Source organism: Haplochromis burtoni, unplaced genomic scaffold, assembly GCF_018398535.1.
Source record: "Haplochromis burtoni strain Fernald_Lab_line unplaced genomic scaffold, NCSU_Asbu1 Contig_1342, whole genome shotgun sequence".
NCBI classification, from domain to species: domain Eukaryota; kingdom Metazoa; phylum Chordata; class Actinopteri; order Cichliformes; family Cichlidae; genus Haplochromis; species Haplochromis burtoni.
In genome coordinates, this window is record NW_024583703.1 from 14,241 (window position 1) to 34,240 (window position 20,000).

A 20,000-nucleotide genomic window follows, 5' to 3' on the forward strand; every position below is an offset into this window, starting at 1 on the left:
TACTTGTTTAGATGTCTTTGTGAGGACAGACCACTGCCATACTACTATACTTGTGGGGACTAACACTCACTTATGGGGACAAAATCCCATCCCCATGAGTTTGGGGGAGGACCATAAAAAAGAGAGAAAGAAAAAACTCAATTCTATCAGTGGTAATAAAGTGCTGATGGACGTTGAATTCATTGTAATCAGAGTAATCCTCTTTTCTGTTTTCCATAAAAGGATGAGAAGAACCAGATGATGACTACAAATGTCTGGGTTAAGCAAGTAAGAAAAGATGATAGAGAAAAGGCATGTGAAATACAGTCCAGTATAACGCTGCGGTGCATAAATATGATTAATGTTTTGCAACAGGAATGGAACGATTACAAACTCCGCTGGAACCCAGAGGATTATGAAAATGTCACCTCCATACGTATCCCCTCAGAGATTATCTGGAGACCCGACATTGTCCTCTACAACAAGTGAGGAAGGAAACACCTTTTTGTGCTGTATGAAATTTAGATTCTTTTCAGGCCCACAGTGTGCTTCCTGTGCGTTTTAAATGTCAACATTTCAATGTAAAAATGATCATATGGCAAGTAATGCTCAGATTCTGGTGGTTTAATTCCAACAGATGGCATGACTTGAGGGAAAACACGAAGAATCTGCTGTTGTGCCAAACATCTTGTCCTGTGCCAATGTCATAAAGTAATTTAGTTGAAATATATGTGAACAAGGTCACTCCTAATGGATGTGGTTACAAACAAAGCTCAGTATGACAGAAAGTAATATATTTGGCTGGGAATAAGAAGGTGAAATGTAACTGGATGTATTTCAACGATAAAATGCATCTAGTATGAGCACCTCAAGTAAACCTGGATTAATATTTTTTCCAAAAGTCGGCTAATAGGAAAGAAAATTTCATGAACGAATTTGCTAAATATCCAACTTTTAAGTTATTGAACAAAGATTGTTGTTTTCATGGTGAAATGACTGAACCTTTGTCACGTCTCTCTTTTAATTAGTAAGGCAAAACATGGCGATCTCACTTGTGAAGAGCATTTGTGACACAATATCTCAAAGACTTTTGTAAACAGCATTGATTTAAACAGCAAAATGTTACATTGTGAATAGCCTGCATGTCCATTCAGAGAAAATAAACATCAAAAGGGTTTTCTGATTACATAGGTTCAAGCTATTTCCTCTGTAGACTTGAGCTGAATGGTTTGGAATGAGCTCTGCACCTTGAGATGTAGAACTGAGATTGCTGGTTCACACGATGAGGGTGGATGTAATAACTGGTATCAGGTGTGTAAAAGCAGGACTGTTGTGTACACAAAGGAGATTTCAGATCTGAGACAAAACCGTATCTTCAAGTTCTGTTTTCCTCTGGCTCATGAAGACCTCATTCACGTCTCGAAAATTATATCATGTTAGCACTGAATTGTTCCATAAACGTCTCTAAACAGAAAATCATAAGCTGTGTGGAAAGTGGTAGCTGCTTGCTGACCCAAATGCAATGTACAGCATAAAGCAAGCATTAAGTGGAGGATTGATGAAAGGGAAACAGTCCAAAATAAGAACGGGAAAATGGAATAATGAGGAATAATTACTCCAGGATAGGAAACACTAACAAATACTACAAGACTCAGAGAAACATTAGAGAACACACAGAAATATGGAGCCACTCAACAAAGGACAAGGGAAGACTGAGACAATAAATACAAAAGCTAATGAGGCTAGTGGAAAAAGATGGGGAACACAGCTGGAACAAATCAGGGATAATGAGACACAGGAACTGCAAAAAAAAAAAGAAAAGAAAATGACAAGGAACACCAAAATAAAACAGGAAGTAACTCAATGGAGACAGACTCAAACACAAGTAGGGCATGAAGAGATAACAAAAAGGCAACAACAGACTGTGTGTGATGGACCGAGCAGTGAAAGAAACTTAGGCACAGGTTAAAGTCCAAAAAAATGATTTTTTATTTAACCCAAAAAACATAACTGGTTAACTCATGCAAAAAGAATCAAACTCTTGGGCCCATAAAAGAGGTCAAACTAACAAAACTCTACTCAAAGTTGACAACAATACTGATAACACAAACAAACTGACCTAACTTAACGAGACAAAGGGAAAACTTAAATAGTGGCTGATCAGCCCACAAAAACACAAGAAGGGGTAAAACACACAAAACCTAACTAAACCAAACATAATGAACTCGAACCCATGGTCCCGAGTTATGGCATGAACCAATTTGTAGTCTTCCTTTGAAGCTCGCTCCGTCCCTTTTCCACCTCTTGGCTCCTTAATCAACGGACTGGAACAACTAAGGTAACTCAGAAAACAAAAGATTAATCATAGATAACAGTGTAAACTAAAATGTGCGCACTTATTTTAGAATGCAGTGTTATGTGGATATGTGAATTAACTCTAAACCAAAACCAGTTATTTATTGTCCTGTAAATTAATTCCTATATTTAAAGAAAGACAAATGTGAATGCAATGTTACTTATAAGCCTCTACACTAACATGGTGGGTATTACCACTGTGTGGCTGTAAGTGCAGCCATCACACAAATGAATGAACTGAATAATGAACAAACTGGACACCAACAGAATGTTAAAGACATGATATCTTGCCCATTTAGAGATGTATACACATAAACATAAGTGTCATTGACATAGATGAAGACATTTTCACTTTTTATTTGATGACTCAGAATACTTAATCTTTTAAATACATTTTAAATTAGTCTCGACCTCTGAATTTCACAGGGTTAGAAACTGTAAAAACGGATAACACCACTTCTTTAACTTTCTCCTGTATCTATTGAGCAAAAAATCTTAGGTCAAATTCCACTTACTTGTTACTTGAGTTTTCCAATGAAAAAGACTTAGTTACCTCCATGGCAACTGAACATCTACTCTACCTGTGAGCTGCGACTGACCTTGAACATTTTAAAGTAGTGCTTGAAGAAATCACCCAGAATTAAACTTATAAAATTCCTTTATTAAAGAGGGGCTAAAATGTGATGTAAGTCTGATATATGTGTTTCCACCTTTCTCCCCTGGTCTTCATCTGCAGTGCCGACGGTGACTTTGCAGTTACTCACTTCACAAAGGCGCATCTGTTCTACGATGGCCAGATAAAGTGGATGCCACCAGCCATTTATAAGTCTTCATGCAGCATAGATGTCACGTTTTTCCCTTTTGACCAGCAAAGCTGCAAGATGAAGTTCGGCTCTTGGACCTATGACCGTGCCAAGATCGATCTGATCAGCATGGCCGGTGATGTGGACCAGATGGACTACTGGGAGAGCGGGGAGTGGGTGATTGTCAATGCAGTGGGCAAGTACAATACAAAAAAGTATGAGTGCTGCACAGAGATCTATGCAGACATCACTTACTACTTCATCATTCGGAGGCTTCCATTGTTCTACACTATAAACCTTATTATCCCCTGTCTGCTTATCTCCTGCTTGACTGTGCTGGTGTTCTATTTGCCTTCCCAGTGTGGCGAGAAGATTACCTTGTGCATTTCAGTGCTACTGTCCTTAACAGTGTTCCTCCTGCTGATAACAGAGATAATACCATCTACATCTCTGGTCATACCACTGATTGGTGAATACCTGCTGTTCACTATGGTCTTTGTCACGCTCTCCATCATAATTACCGTCTTTGTGTTGAATGTACACCACCGATCCCCACAAACACATGGCATGCCTCACTGGGTCCGCAGAGTATTCCTGGACTTGGTACCTCAGGTCCTCTTCATGAAGCGTCCGCCAGGCACCGCAAAGCAGCACTGCAAGAAGCTTATTGAGATGATGCACCGTCCAACAACGATATCTGCCACAGGCAACTCTCAGGCCTTCTGGACAGGCCTAGAGACTGGGTTAATACAAATGGCCCAGGCTGAAAATATAATCACAAGGACACAGTCTGACAGCCCAAGCATACTCGTCTGCTCACCATCTCCACCCTCTTCCCCTCTTGGGAAGCACAATGAAGAAGATCACCCACTGAAGGCCGACATTTTCAGCCAATCCACATCTGGTCAGTATTCAGTTCTCTCAGAGAAGCAACCCCTACGCAGACACAACTCAGCGGCCTCGTCTTCTTCCCAATTGTCATTGCCCCCAACTTTGCCACTGGGTCCACTTCGCAACCTGTCGAGGGAAGAACCAAGTAGACTGGCCCCAAATGGTCGCTCCCACAGCGTAGAGCAAATGTGTGACCAACAGAAGTCGCTTCCTCAGAAAGCCAGACATCTGTGTCGCTCCAGCAGTGTCCAGTACTGCTGTCTGCATGATGATGGGGTCTCTGGAATAATGGGGCAGTTGAAAAAAACTCCTCCTACAGATCAGCTAGCAGAAACCCTAACAGCAGAGTCCACAAAAGATGCAAGTACCCAACAGGATGCTGTGATTCCAACTATTTCTCCAGCTATGAAACGGGCTATAGAGGGAGTGCAGTACATCGCTGATCATCTCAGGGCAGAAGATGCAGACTTTTCAGTGAGTAGACAGAAACGATCAAGCCTTGGTAATAATGTTTCTAAATGTTCTGTTTTAAACACAAGTGAAATCCTTTCAGAAATTAAATAAGGGCTTTTAGCACAATTTTTGATTTATCTATTGCCAAATCCCAACAGCAGTCACCTCAAGGTGCTTTATATTTTAATGTTAAGACCCTACAATAATTTGAAAAAGAAACCCCAAAACAATCAAATGACCCCCTATGAGCAAGCGCTTTGCAACAGTGGGAAGGAGAAACTCCCTTTTAACAGGAAGAAGCCTCCGGCAGAACCGGGCTCAGGGAGCTATCTGCCATGGCTAGTAGGGAATGAGAGGAGACAGACAGGACAAAAACCACACTGTGTAATTTTGAGCTACGATTTAGAGACTGAAGTAAATGGGAGAATAAAATCCAATACCTGATCTGTCACGATTTGTTCAATTTCAAAATTAGTCAGATCCCAGCAGGAGAAACATGGTACCTCAGCGGGGGACATTTCTAAAAGGTCAGTTTGTTTGTAAAAAAAACCCCATAACTACCTCGCATCGTTTGCCTGCAGGCATTTAAGGTGTCAGAGGAACATTAAATAAAAACAGTAGATTCTGACTGGATCCCACAGGGGTGAAATGTACTTCCATGCAAAAAGCCTACATGTATGTTCCCTGTGCTCACTCCCACCAAGCAGTGCTCCTCCCCTTCTTTCTTTTCTCGTGCAAAAGAGGATGAAAGTAATCCTGAACAAACAAGTAACCCTGTTATTTTGCATGTCAGAGATCCAGCTAAGCTGAACTCAGCCACTGAGTGACAACAAATAAATCGTGTTACAGTTCTCAGATAAATGCGTGCTGCTTTGCAGAATAACTGGAAAAATAGTGTGTTTTAAGCAGTGTGGGCTGTCCTTTGTGTGTTGCATAAAAATAAAAAAATGGTTATGTTGTTATCTGCTTTTTATCATCTATGTATGCAGAGCTCCACTGCATGCAGCATTGTTCACATACTGTACTTTTTCCTGTCTATGCTGTGTACTAGGAGTAGGCTTTAAAAATGTTATTGACTAGAAAAAGAACAGGGCCAAATCACCCCTGCCAACACGAATATATTTTTAAACTACTTATTCTGCTCACTGTAAATCATACAAAGTATAATAAGACTTTCAATATCATATTTGTTTCTTTTCAAAACATTTGTTGTTGGCATTTACATACATGTTTATATACTGCTCCCATGGCTTTTGCATATGTTGAGGATGCGCATACCCAAAAACTCAGAAGGGATGCAAGAAAGGAAGAGCACATAAACACATAATGACAATCAAGTATCAGACCCATAAATGACAAGTCAATCTACCATTACTCATTATTAAAAAGCAAGATAAAAGTGACATGACTGAGTCAGTAATAACAGTAATCGTGATTTTCTGATGATAAAAGAACACTGTCTTATTTAGAAGCTCTTATGGGCAACTCAGTGTGAACAGTCGCACATACAAATGCTTATGCAACCTAATTAAAATTGACCATTAGACAAGTGAATTTTCTTTATTGCTTTCAAACATAACCCTGAAACTGTGCTTGGAACAAGTATTACGTGTCAAATAATTAAAAAAAATTCAGCACATAGTGATAAAATGCTAATTATAAAGTTTCTGAGAGGGGAAAAATACGTTTCTGGAGGATATATGTGAGCAAATGTAATAAAAACCTATTGTATTCACTGACATCAGTCACCGTCGACGCCACAATATGCTTTCGAGCTCTAACCAGAATAGGCCTGTCTTTAAAACAATGGGACCTCCGCAATTTGACCTTGAATTTTTCATAAGAGACACAAGCAAGGATTGACTGACATTTAAGAGATAGCAGACTCATAATGAAAAAATCAGCCATTCGTGAGAAATCAATCAAGGGTGAAAACTGACAGCTGGTAGAAAAGGAAGGTGGTGTGGAGTGAAATTTGAAATGTCCCCCTGTGCTGTTTCCCCTCTCTGCTAGGTCAAGGAGGACTGGAAGTATGTGGCCATGGTCATTGACAGGATATTCCTCTGGATGTTTGTGCTGGTGTGTATACTGGGATCTGTGGGACTCTTTCTTCCTCCTTGGCTGGCTGGAATGATCTAGAATCTCTGCATCAAGGGAAAGAGAACACGGACAGACAGAAGGACGTGTTCCCCCATTCTCTTAACAAAAAAAAGGTTTACCACATATCTTTTTATTTTCTGTTTTTCAAAAGGACTACTTGTCACATTTCTCGCTCTTAGGCCGGGTCATCGGAAGGTTACTCGCTAAAAGACAAGATGAAATATCTATCATCGATTTCAGTGGGCATATAAATTCTTTATGAGGGCAAAAGGCCAACAGCAAAAATATCCTTCCATGTCACTCCGTTCTGACATTGAGCTGTATGGCTCAATCAGATACTCTTGTAAAAAACAGTGAAAAATTGACTCTAACCCATGAAGAACTATGGATGATGCCACCGACAGACAAAGACTGTAGGCGCCGGGAGCTGTTCATAAGACTGTGTAAAGTTGAATATATAGCTAACTTTTAACATTCCTTCAGTAATGTCAGTGTTGCAGTATGTGGACTGTGGAACAGATCAATGTACAGTGCTTTCGCCAAATACAAAAAAATACATATGTTCATAAAACGATTGTTTCTTTGAAACCTAATTGCCAGAATTCTTGGCTGGGTGCATTCAGGTGTCCTGCTTTGTGCAAGAGTCACTCCACAGGTAAGCAAACATGCAGCTTTGCAACTTTCTAACTCTAGCACATCCATTCAGCCATTCTCTTTGCTTTTACTGCAGATCGTTGTCATTCTTTCCATCTCTTTTGCTTCTTTTGGTTTAACAAGTAGAGCAGAAACTGATATGGATGATGACAATAAATGTGGCGATGCTGGTAATATTATTATTCTACCTTAGCGTGGAAGATTTTGAGATGAATTTGTTACTCATTAGTTCCAACATTTAATTCCAGCGTCCTCTCCGCTTTCATTATGACCTGACTTCTGTCGCTTCCCATAATGGATCTTTTCAGTATCTACAACAGCTATATAAAAAAAGATAATTAAAATTTATTAATGAGTACACCACTATTCTGTGAAAAACTATTTCATGCACAGAGCAAAGGTTAATTGTACTGCAGTGTTTTAAAATAAGTTGGCAGAGGAGGGTTTCACACTTAACTACATTTAGTTTTATTCATTCGCTGCTTCCACAGGAGGACCTGCTTTTTGGATGTTTTTTTTAAAATACGTTACAGAAATTAATCTCACGTGTCCCTCTGTCCTCAAAGAATAGCTAAAGCAGATACTATATTTAGGAGCACTTATAAAATTTGCAAGAAGTAAAGCAATCATTAAATAATTATGGGCCTTAACAGAACTGTACAGCTGACCGGACAGATTTTTTTTGCATTAAATAATTATTTCATTGTTTATTTTAGTTCAAAAGCACATCACTGTACATTTTGCACACACATTTCTAGTTTAGATGCTTCACTTCAGTTTCAGTTCAAGTCCATGTAGTTCTTTAACACCCTCACACTCTTTGTTGGGTTTATTTTTTGTATTCTTTGCCTTTGTGCCAAATTCACCCTCACCTTTGTCGTGCGTGTGTGAGATGTTTTTGAAAGCCTTGTTTGATTTCGTTATGTCACATAAAGAGTTATAGGCACATGTCTACTTATATTAATTTCATGTGAAATAAAATAAAGCTAAATGGAAAGCATCTAGATTAGGTATGTGAATGTATGAAAAGGCTTTTTTAATATTTCTATTTTAGAAATTTGAACTGTTGGCCTAAATAACTTAAAGAAGTGGAAATGAAACAAAAACAAAACAAAACTGATGAAACATGAGGAACAGAAAAAACGTGTATCACTGAATTGTGTGTGAAAAGAAAAAGTATTCAATTACTCCACTTTAATCCTGTGTTCGTACATCAGCACCCTGCAGCTCCGCGTGAATAAAACTCCACATCCGATTAGATTTAAAAGCATGTAATGTTACACCTGAATACCCAAAGTAACGACCTCAATTTTGACCTCAACAAACAAACTATTGCATTTCCACTTGCTCAGCAGACGACTAACCACTGATCATTATGTAAATTCACAGACAAGAGAAAACAGCAATTTAGCACAATATGGAAACACTGCACTTTGAACAAGGTGAAATAGCTGCCGTGCTCCCTGTTTATTCGTACGTTTCAGGACAAACGCTGGAGAAAAAAAGGTGGCGATAGCCTGAAATACAAATGAGTGCTCTGGCTTTGTTGCAATATCAAAAATGTAGCATATGACAAACATGAGTTTAAATCTTTTGTCTGCATTCAAAGATTTATATATAAGAACGGATATTAATTTCCATTTATCCCACCAGTTTTCCAAGGATACACAATACCACAGCATAGTGTTATTATAATTCTAATATGAAATGAGCGTGGTCTTTATGAAACCACAAACTAATTTTCATTAAATGATAAGCCATGCCTTTTCAGCACAGATCTCATGCATAATTTCAGCATTAAATACTTGTAGAAAAGCAAATGGCAAAATTCCATAAAGGTCCTTTGTGTTGGCTTCCTCAAGGAAGCAATGCCAAATGCCATGTAAGTACACAGTGTTATTAATTACAGCTAAATGTCATGCTATTGAATTTACCTTTATGAAAAATTGACCTTCAGTGCTAATTTCAATTAAGTGATTGTCTTCTGAGATACATATGCCCCTGCTCGGATAATTAATGTAGACATTTTGATTTCAAAATTTTGGTTATTTCCTGCAAAGAAGATGAACTTAATGATAGCTGCTTCCTTATTAATACTAATCTATATATAATGGGTATGGCATGGTGTGGGGACTGTCCTTAAAAAGTCTGTGAAAATTGGACAAGCAAAGGAAAAGAGAAGAACTGTGAGGCCTAAAAGCTATCGATGAAAGTCCTAGGTAAAATCCAGCAAAGACTAGACACAGGAACCGAGAGATGCATCTGGACGGTTGACTGTACGCTGAAGCCTCAGCAGAAATGGTCTCAGCGGAAGAGTGGCTGTCAAGAAGCCATTCTTAAGCAAGGGAAACAGGGAGAAAAGGCTGAGCTATGCCACATTACACAAGAACTGAACTGAAAATCAATGACAGCGCAAGGGAATCTAGTGGGCTAAATCCAAAATAGAATTTTTCTGCTTCAAATTGCTGTCAATATGCAGGATGTTAGGAGAGACGCACAACAGTGAGTATCTACACTCATTTGCATTGTATGGTGGACGCTCTGTCATGGTCAGGAGCTACATTTCAGCCAGTGGAGTTGGATTTGGTCAAAATTGAATTGGAATTTAGAATGAAGAAAACATGCAAAAATCATGGAAATCATCTGATTGGTTTCATTTTTCAGCATTACAATCATCCCAAACACACTAGTAGTGTATTAAAAGCATGCCTGGACTGAAAAACATACAGTGGAATAATATCAGCAATAGATTTGGCCTCCCCAGAGATCACACCTTGACATTACTAAAGCAGTGTGGGATCATCTACACAGAGACATCCAAAGAAAAGCCTTGAATTTCCTTCAAGATACCTGGAGGGCATTCAAGGCTCTTTTCCAGAAGACCGCTAAAAGACATTACAAAAAGTTTACCTAAGAATTCAGACTGTGTCGGACAGTAAAGGTGGTCATACCAAATATTGTCCTTCAAGCTTATTAAAATTGTACAAACTCTGTTTTTGCCTTGTATATTGTAGTTCCATTTGTGTTTGCATGTTTTAGTATTTTGCTGTGCCCCATTTTTTCTAGCAAATATATGTAAAAATTAATAATGTCAGTCAGCTTTGCTTTTACCAGGAAATATATTTTCTGATCTGAAACCAAAATTGAACTCTCTGAGCAGAACTCCAGAAGTTTTATGTCTGGTAAACAGCAGGCTCCTTCAATCACCTCATTCAGCCCCACAGTGAAATACTATCCTTGTAGTGAACACAAAGGTGCTTCTCAGTGACAGGGACAAAGAGACGGGTCAGGACTGAAGGTGGTGTGAATGCATTAAAATCCAGAACAGTCCTAGAAGAACAGAGTCTCCAGAGTCCAGCAACCTGAAACTGGGATGAAGGTTCACCTTTCAACATGACACTGAAATGAAGTCCAAGTGTGGTTTCAGCACAATGCTGCCACTTGAGTGGCCCCACCAAAGACCAGACTTAACGTCAGTATGCCACCTGCAGATGGCAGCTCAAGGATGGTTCCCATCCAGACTGACAGAGTTTAAATGGATGTTTCAGGAGAATGGGACAGAGTCCTCACATCCCATCCAAAGCTAAAATTGATTTAGCAAGAAGACTCAGTTCTGAGACAATATTCAAAATACCTTCGAGTGAGTCATTGATGTGTTATTAAGTGTAAACTGATGGAAAAACATGTCAATTTCATGCATCATGCAAAATTGTAAAAAGAAAACTTGTTAACTGTTAATTGGTAATAAGTGTGCATACAAGGTAGATAGCAAGGCCTTCAATGTATAGAACAGAGTGCTGCATATGTGAAGAGTCATGTTTTCATGATTACAGTGTATTTGTGTCAGATGAGAATATTTTGTATTTAAACAGTATGCATTAAGTGCTTTGGGAGTCACTCGTGCTTCTCTGGGAGCATTAAAAGCATCCTAGAGAGATTTTCACAAAGTCACTTTCATCTCAAGTAAAACTCACGATTCAAAAACTAGTATATTGAGCCAAAATCTTCACAAGGGAACAGCATCTGCATCCAAGATTCAATGCCAACTGGCCAAAGAACAGCCTGCGCCTGTTAGGGAAGCAGTCAGAACATCACTGGCAAACTCAGCCATTAAAGCATTTCTATAATTACTGTAAACCCGAGCAGGAAGAGCTCTACCTTTAAAGTAACCTGAATGAATACAATGCAGGTTTCATGGTCATGTTTAGACGTAAAACTTACAAAGATAAAGTCAGACAGATTACCATAAACACTGCGGTCAGACATTGGCTTTTATATCAAAGCAGTTTTGACTGTTTACTTAATACTGGAAGTCCTATTTCATTTCCTCCGTGTTAATGAAATAAATCAGCCTCAAGCTGGAGGGTCAGCTGGAGGTGAGATTACAGGTTGGAGGCCAGCTCTGGGGCTTTAAGATCAGCCAGAGCAGGTGCAGGGGTCTCTAGCCCTTGGCAGGATTTTACTTGCACCTTTTCAAAGCCTATTAGCTCAGGAACACCACTAAGTGTAAAAACTGGAACACTGAGACAGTTAGCATGACTTTAATAATCTATTCTGTGAGTTCAGACACAAAATAGTTTGCTAGATAACTGAATCAGTTCACAGTTTTCAGCAATATTCATCACAAAGAAAGTGAGACATTTGTATTCATGCGTGAGGTTCACTGTAAGAGACTGAACCAGATATCTGATAATAACCTTATACTTTTATAACGTTGGGCTGTTTTTTTTTTAATCTGTAAGATGTGTGCCAATAAACCTGTCTGTGCTAGAATGACATCCACCTGCACCATATGTCTTTATTTCCTACCCTGTATATGACTGTACATAAGAAAATATTTACAATATTTGTGACAGTGATTGTGAAACCTAATGAATAGGGCATAAAAACACACACTTTTCTCAGGAGTATTAAACAAAAACATTAGAAAGCTCAGCTGATCTACATGTTCAGAGTAACACTCTTTTAAAAAGTTAAAAGCAAGTAAAAATTAACAGAGTAATGTGTTACCTATATAATATGAACACAAGTAACATACAGTAATAGAAGTAATTTCACCTCACATAATTGTGAGGCACCGAGAAGCGCAGTTAAAAACTGCCCCAGCAAATTCTTATGGCACGAGTGTCTGTGGGAGTGTGTGGTGCACTCATACACCCAACCATGCAGACACTACGACCACAGTAGGACACGCAGTGAATCTGCCTCTAGCTGGGCACTGACTGGACCCTCATAAATGGGGTAAAGCGTGAAGCACAGACCCTCAAGGGATCCTATTAAATCAACACACATAGTGCATTTAGCCCATGATCAGCGAATTCAGCGTCACCCCTGCAGTCATCAGCAGTCAAAGTGCTGTCACTCAACAGACCGAGGTGCAAGCGGGGGCTTCCCTCAGGGTACGGAGAGAAGGTGGTTTAGGAGTTCTGCCTCTGTGGCTTTCCCGCCTTCTCCAGTAGACCCCCGTGCACAGGCTTACACTGTATCTCACTGCAGCTGTTACTGCTTTAGCGTGATTGTACAATCTGTCTTCCTTCAGACACGATATGATTGCTCACCAGTTCCTCTAGTTGTCTGTCATGGTCTCCAACTCACACTAAACCTCACTGGACTCATTTGAGATTCTAAATGGAGGTGTTTATAAATTGAAGTAATAGCGTTATTATGCCTCGCCACATCAGTTTTGAAGTTGCTTATAAAAGGACGAAGGCCTGATCTACGGTTGCCCAGCACCACGACTGCAACCTTTTACTTCACGTAGCCACCACCCAACCCCACAGACAATGTGTGTCAGACTTTATGAGCAGGCAGGCTGCTCTCCAAATTCATTATTTAACAGAAAGGTTACGGTTGCAACTTCAAAGATGGTGTGTACGAGCCGTAAGAAGCGTGGGCGTAACTTCAAAACTCTGCAAAGGTCTTCCAACTCCTGAGGATGTAATTTTAAAAGTATGAAAGTTCAAGTATACGGCACCAACCACTGGAGCGGTGCTCGGCCAGAGCGATCGAAACCTCTGCCAGAGAAGCCTAACAATGGGAGCACATTATAAATTCTGTTACACAGTCCATTCAGTTTAAAGTGGAGCTCAGGTGTGCGCGGTTAAGAACAAAGGAAGGCACACAATAGGTTCTCCAAACAAGCTATATATTTTTCTTTTTTTCAGTTCGGGTGAAGAAAAATACAGCTAGGAAAACAGAAGTTCATTAAAAATGAAAAATATTTTTGAACATTATTGAGACCTGTGCAGCTGGAAATCAAAAAAACATCAATGCTGAGCGGATAATGCGCCAGCGCTTAAAAATAAATGAAGAGCAGCGGATTCACTCTGCATCAAGAGACGGCGGTGAGAAACGACTGGAAAAAAACAAGTCTTCAAATGCAGTGTAGCAAAAAAAAAAAAAAAAAAACCTGACATAAGGGCGGGAGCAAAAGTTCATTTCAGGCTCGCAGTGCTTTCCTTTATCCTCCATGTCTTTGAGAGACAACTGAGCTCAGAACTCAGTCATCTTCTTGTGTGTGTCGGCCTTCTTGTGCTCTCTCTGGATGGACAGCTCCTGGGCTTTGTGCTGGACCAACAGCCGGCGGGCCGCTGACAGTTTCTCCTCCAACTGCTTCACTATGGATGGGTCCCTTTGCACACATAAAAATAAATGAAAAAAAACCCAGACAGATTAGGAATTGAGATGAGATGATGAGTCAAACTGAATTTAGCTGCGTTGGCCACAGAACCATGTGTCTAACCTCGCAACTTCACACCTTATTTACATTTTCGCGCAACTCCCACAGTCCTTCTTTGTAAACTCACATTAATTATCACTTTAACTGTCAGGAACATTATAGCAACTCAAGTTCCACATGCTTCATATCTCACAATAGACTGTTGTATTGTGTAAGCAGAGCGATATATGCAATGGTTTCTAATGTGACAGCAGCTGCTGAGGCTCTGTGGGGAAACAATTGGCTAAGGTTGCAGTACAGCTAATGAAGACTGTGCACTGACCCCAGTACTGACCTGCCTGCCTGTCTGCTGAGTGACTCGCTCAGCTTCTGGATCTCCCTCTCGGTCTGGGACACCCTCTCGGCAGCCTGGAACAGCCTCACGTTCAGACTCCTCTTGGTGCTTTTTCCTCCCCGGTAAGCCTCCACCCCGGTTGCCGCTGATGGCGCAACAGCACCCCCCTCGGGAGGATGAGCGGTCTTGCCTCCAAGCTTGTGGTTGAGAAAGTCAAAAACGGTCTGGCCCCCTCTGGTAGCGACCCGAGGCTTTCTGCGCCGCTTTGGGCGGCCTGTTTGTGCGCCGTCCTTTGCAGCCTTGCTCTGGGTGCGTCTCTGGGTGAACTCAGCACACTGATCCAAAGACTTTCCTTTGGGCAGTACCACCGCCATTACTGGCTCCACTCTGCCCTCCTGGAGCTTTCCCAAGCCTGAAAACATAAAAGACAGTGAGTGAAGAAGAACACAGTGTAATGTGCTTCTTACATCTGTATACATAGATTTTTATTAGGATTCACTGTGCAGTGAAAATGCATTTGTATTAATTCTAAATATGTTAACTAAGACACCAGTTAGCCAATATCTAACTTAATGTTAGTTTAGTAGTTTGACTGTAATTCTCAATCTCAGACCTACACACAAAAAATGATAGAGTGTGACAGTGAAAACCAGAAGAAAGAAAGAAAGAAAGAAAGATAGATAGATAGATAGATAGATAGATAGATAGATAGATAGATAGATAGATAGATAGATAGATAGATAGATAGATAGATAGATAGATAGATAGATAGATAGATAGATAGATAGATAGATAGATAGATAGATAGATAGATAGATAGATAGATAGATAGATGGATGGATGTGTACACAAACACACACACACTACCATTATAAATAATTTTATTTATAATTTTATATAGGTTATTTCTCCTCCTTTCAACAACTGAATATTAGACTGGAAGAACCAAAAGATACTGGGAACATTTTTTGTTTTTTGTCTTTCATTCCTTTAATGATAATTAATCAATGTTATTGAATTAGTTATCTCTACTTTTGGTACTTGCTCTCCCTCTTTTGTATGACAAAAGTAGGAAGAAAATCATGGAAGAGGCTGTTTGTAATATCTAAGCTTTTTCCTAATAAACAACCCACCCCTCCCACACAAACCAAAAAACAAAGTAGGTCTGATTGGAAATCTTCAACTCAAACTTGAAGACCGATCTATGTCTTTTAAATGTGCTATACAAAAACATCTGACTTGACTTGATTTTATTTTGGACAGACATTTGTTTGGGTTGAATATACCACAAACCACTTTAAGTTAATATGAAAACTTGTTTCGTTAACGTGACAAACATACAATCATGTACAGAGCAATGTGAAAATAAAACTGGACAAACACAAATTTAAGCATAGACATTTGTGTGTCTATTGTTAGATGACACACTTTTGAGCTGTGATGCATTGTATATGATTTTAATGTGCACCTTACTGCCCTCTCGCGTCTTGTTAAAGAAAATAACTGCTTCACCCAAACACCACTGTCTTACACTAACCACACACCATCACAACCTCTCCTAATCTTGGTGCTACTTATTCTTGTTTCTAAAAAGTGTCTTAAATGTATGTTTTGTCCTATTTTTAAAACTCAAGAATTAAAAATAAAACAAAATGAATGCAAAGAGTTAGGTTAGCTGATTTTCAAACAGCATGCCAGGAGTGGACATTGTGACTTCTGAGCCTCAGCGCTGTGTTGTGCACTGTTTGCACTCACCTTTTCCATATTCGTAGCCCATTTTGAGCATGAGCTTGGATCCAATGCCTCTGGTATGCGCCTCCCAGCCACCAAAATTAGCACTGCTTGATGTTTCATTGGGTTCCACAGCAGAGTCTATAACTGTTGCACAACAAGTAAAAGACACAGTCAGTTCTTTTTTCAAGTCAAGAAAACCCTTCTTCATATTAATAACTGGCCCAATGTGTAGCTATGACAGATACATTTTTACTAATATCGTTCTCTATGATGTCCTGACATGAAACTTTTTTTAACATAAGCTACTTTCAGCTGTTTGTTTGTCAGAAAGAGTTACCACAGTTTTACTGACAAAACCCCAAAGGTGAATCGAGCAGGTGATCGTTCACTTGCCAAGAGAAATCACGACACCATGCAGCCTCTTCATTTTCTTTTTTTCTTTTTTTAAGTGAGTGCCTCTGAACCCCATTGCCTTTTTTATTGACAGGCAGACTTAAAGATTATATTTTCTGATGTTGTGGCTGATTTGTTTTTTCTTACAAAATGTAAACACACCTTTTGCATATCCCATAGCATCATCTCCATCACCGATGTCATCCGAGTCGGACTCTGATGACAGCGGGTCATCTTCCCTTAAAGGTGGGATAACGCCATCGGCCTCGACCACGGCATCTTTCAGCAGCAGCGAGTCGAACTTCACAGTGTAGAAACCGCTGTCAATTTCTAAAGTGAGAGGAAGGCTTTGAGTTATTTCTTTATACCTCTTCATCCTTTTTTTGTGTTTACATTACGACCACTCTGTGAACAGAATACCTTTTATTTTGCCTGGGTGCCAGATACCGTCCTCATGACGAGCCAAGCAAGATGAACCTTCTTCCAGATTACTGAGATCAGAGTCTAGGAACTCTCTGAGCTCCGACACATAGACCACCTCACCGTGAGAAAACCTTTGATAGTGAAAAAACACCAAATATAAGATCTCAGATCTGTGTGTACAGATCTGAGATCCAAGTAGATGATACAATAATCTTGTAAGGGACTGAACTGACAGAAGCCCCGAATTTAAATCACGCTGTCAGTAATTTATGGTCGCCTCAGTGAAAGTGATAATTTACCTGCAGTTATCCTGAAAGCGACATTTATCCTCCAAGTAGAACGGGCAGGGTTTCATAGACTTCTGGGTGGGGTAGATGTAGAGCACTCGCACTTGTGCCTCATCTCCATCTGGCGGTTCTGCCCCCACTACCATGGCATTGTGATACTCCAATGTTCCCCATGTTGTCCGATAGGGCGCTCTTACTTTGGTACCACTTAGTGCATCTTCTTCTTCCTTGTCCTCTTCTTCTTCTTCCTCTTCATAATCCACCTCCTCCCCTCCCCCCTCCTTAGTTCTCTCTTTGGAATCTGAGCTATTACCTGAAGACTCCCCAAGTTCAGAGTAGAAAGCAGCAAACTCAGCATCAAGTCCACCGTTTGCATCAGTAGCTGCTTCTAATGCATTCGCTTGCAGTTCGCTACTTTCCTCGAGGCTTGCAAGCAGCTGACTTTTTCTGACAGACACCAGGCTGGCCTCAGTGAGCTCTATCAGCTGACAGAGATCTTCTTTCAGTTTGAGCAGGTCTGAGTGCTGGGTGGGGTCCAGGCCGGCAGACAGGGCTGTCTCCACCTGCTGCAACTGGGCACTATAGGCAGCGATGGCTGCCTCAAGGGATTCTTCATCCATGCTGACCCTAGGTACGAGCCAGGGCAGGAACCGGCAGCTTATCCCCTTGCGAAAAAAAACAAGATGCAAAAGATAAAAGGGGAATCTAGATATAAGAAGAAAGATCATTTCGAAAGTCACACTTTATGGGCCACTTATTTATAGCAAGAGAAGAAATTTCCAGATATTTGAGTGACAACAGGACAAAGAGGAAGCATAGCTTCGTGAATGTTGGTAAATCTGAGGTAGACAACAAAACCACATCTAAAAGATGTGATTTCATTGTAATAAGAGCATCGACTGTGTGTTTTGGTGTGTTACGAGGTACCATAACATTTGTCAAGGATTTAACGTAGCAAAATAATCATGTCTGTAACATCATCACAGACTGTTTTAGCTGTTAGCCGTCTTTAAGCTAACTTTTACGACACTTGTATTACCTTTGTAATTAGGGTAGCTGTCTCATGTCCACCACGGCGACGGAAAATGACAGCCCCAACAAAATCTTCTTTATTCAAAATATGTTTAGTTCAAATAACTAAATACAGATACTAGAATTGTGCAGCACCGGCAAACATATGCCTATATGTATGAGTCTGACGTCCGATCAGTAGTCAAGCTCGCTTAAATGAATGGACTTCCTTTGGGAATACTCTACTTTCAAAATAAAGCTAACATCGTTAATCGTCAAACCGTTTCGAGAGCTAAAAATTGTCAGAACAAGCTTAAAAATGGGGATTTCTCTGTAGCAAACGTCTTTCTCATAAAAAATTCTATAAATTCCCCGATGTTTTTTTTACACATTTTATAGGGTTTCTGTCATAGGAAGAAAATTCTGTTTTATTTTGAAGACAAAGACCCAAAGTCGGAAGCCTTAGTTTACGTTAAACATGTGCGTCGTTGGCGCAGACTCATGATGCTGGTTATCGGCACAGCTTCATCTGTTTGTAAAAATCTAATTTTTCATTGTAAAGGCAAGCATTTCCAGTCGCTTTCACGGAAGGGGGGCTCCACTTAAACCTAACAATGTGAAGGTAGGCCGTGTTGATACTGACGCTGGTACCGCAGTGGTGCTTTAGAAGCTGGATGCTGTCAGCATGCTGTAGTTCAGCTACATGGTAGACTCGTCTTCTTAGACATGCTCTTGTTAAGTTTGTATTCCGTATCCTAAGATCTACATGAAGCAAACAAGTCTTCCAAAAGTGTTATAGTTGTACTAACGGATACAAGGGACCAACGCTAGTGTTTGGCAACACAAGACATCATAACTATCAGTGAAGCTGGTGCATGCAAATTCGGATGGATTCTTTTATTGACAGTAAGATGTAAAGCATTGTAATGCCATTTATATACAAAGGCTGTACCTGTGATCATACTGTAGAAGTAGGTTTTTATGTAATTAACCTGTAAATATAGGCCTTCAAAGTTACCAGCTGACCAAATCATATTCAATCACAAAGACAAAGTAGCAAAATAAATCAATAAAATTACATCTTCTTGAGCAGCACAGACAGCTTCCCGGCTGCTTACAGCACTTACTCTCGTGTTCTGCATTTCTAGCCATCCTCCATCACCTAAGCACCCCTGCAGTGATGCCTCCAGCCATGTCTCAAATAAGCGATCCAAAGATTGCTTTTGCCTACTTGCGCCCAGCCTGTGTCCTGCTCACCCGAGAGCCCACAGTGGTTAATGTGGAGACACTCAAAGGCCAGTTAAAAGAAGTCAACGATGCCACGTTGCAGCAGCTTCAGGAGTACGTCCTCTTCCCTCTTCGATTTGTCCTTAAAGTCCCCGGGGCTAAGAAGGAGCAGCTGGTGCAGTCTGTGACCGAGGCAGTAAGCTATGTTTTGGAGAACACTTGCATCCACAGCTGGGAAACCCTCCACGACCTCTTTTCCGAGCTTTGCCTGTGCCTGTCCTCTTCAGCTGATCCCGGGAAGCCTGCAGATACGTCAGAGGAGCTAAAATCAGCTGTTCTGAGGTGCCTGGATGCCCTGCTTCATGCTGCTTATGGTGATATAGTGTTCAAACTCTTTGAACCGATTATGCTGCCTGGGCTGGGTGCTGCCGTTTCACTGCTGCTGGCTTTGGGAGAGAAGGAGAAATCTCGAGATATACAGACAGCAGCCTTGAAGTGCCTCCAGGCTTTGACTCTGCAGTGTGACTGCACCCAGGAACACGTAGTCCCATCATCAGAGGAGCGATGCTCTGTAGGCAGCGCCATGGCATCATTTTTACCTGGAATCACCATGGCTACGGCCAGGATCATTACAGGAGATTTGAGGCAAGGCCATGCAGTCACAGTCCGGGCCATCA

The 20,000-nt window shown here is 40.5% G+C and overlaps 3 protein-coding genes across 4 annotated transcripts in view; 2 read left to right on the forward strand and 1 right to left on the reverse strand.

Moving 5' to 3' along the window:
• The window catches only part of LOC102297605 (neuronal acetylcholine receptor subunit alpha-2), a 15,422-nt gene extending 4,092 nt beyond the window's left edge, over nucleotides 1–11,330 (forward strand). The window contains exons 3-6 of one of the 2 annotated variants that reach the window (XM_005952136.2): nucleotides 223–267; nucleotides 355–464; nucleotides 3,071–4,502; nucleotides 6,495–11,330. In XM_005952136.2, coding sequence (XP_005952198.1) covers nucleotides 223–267; nucleotides 355–464; nucleotides 3,071–4,502; nucleotides 6,495–6,620 — 1,713 coding nt within the window. In that variant the 3' untranslated portion in view covers nucleotides 6,621–11,330. Of the gene's footprint in view, nucleotides 1–222; nucleotides 465–3,070; nucleotides 4,503–6,494 lie in introns of both variants that reach the window. The other variant, XM_042216914.1, reaches the window with a different exon arrangement.
• Nucleotides 11,331–13,626: 2,296 nt separating this feature from the next.
• Nucleotides 13,627–18,315, reverse strand: zgpat (zinc finger, CCCH-type with G patch domain). Its single transcript, XM_005952135.2, has 7 exons — nucleotides 18,125–18,315; nucleotides 17,098–17,750; nucleotides 16,796–16,929; nucleotides 16,538–16,705; nucleotides 16,004–16,126; nucleotides 14,249–14,660; nucleotides 13,627–13,866 (listed from the first exon to the last, which is right to left on the reverse strand). Exons 2-7 carry the CDS (start codon nucleotides 17,703–17,705, stop codon nucleotides 13,728–13,730), a joined length of 1,584 nt encoding a protein of 527 aa, XP_005952197.1. The 5' UTR covers nucleotides 17,706–17,750; nucleotides 18,125–18,315; the 3' UTR covers nucleotides 13,627–13,727.
• A 258-nt stretch (nucleotides 18,316–18,573) lies between these two features.
• LOC102296807 (TELO2-interacting protein 1 homolog) overlaps nucleotides 18,574–20,000 on the forward strand; it is a 15,128-nt gene continuing 13,701 nt past the window's right edge. Inside the window, exons 1-2 of the mRNA XM_005952134.2 lie at nucleotides 18,574–18,718; nucleotides 19,245–20,000. The exon at nucleotides 19,245–20,000 is cut by the window's right edge and continues 2 nt beyond it. Coding sequence (XP_005952196.1) covers nucleotides 19,277–20,000 — 724 coding nt within the window. The 5' untranslated portion in view covers nucleotides 18,574–18,718; nucleotides 19,245–19,276. The remainder of the gene's footprint in view (nucleotides 18,719–19,244) is intronic.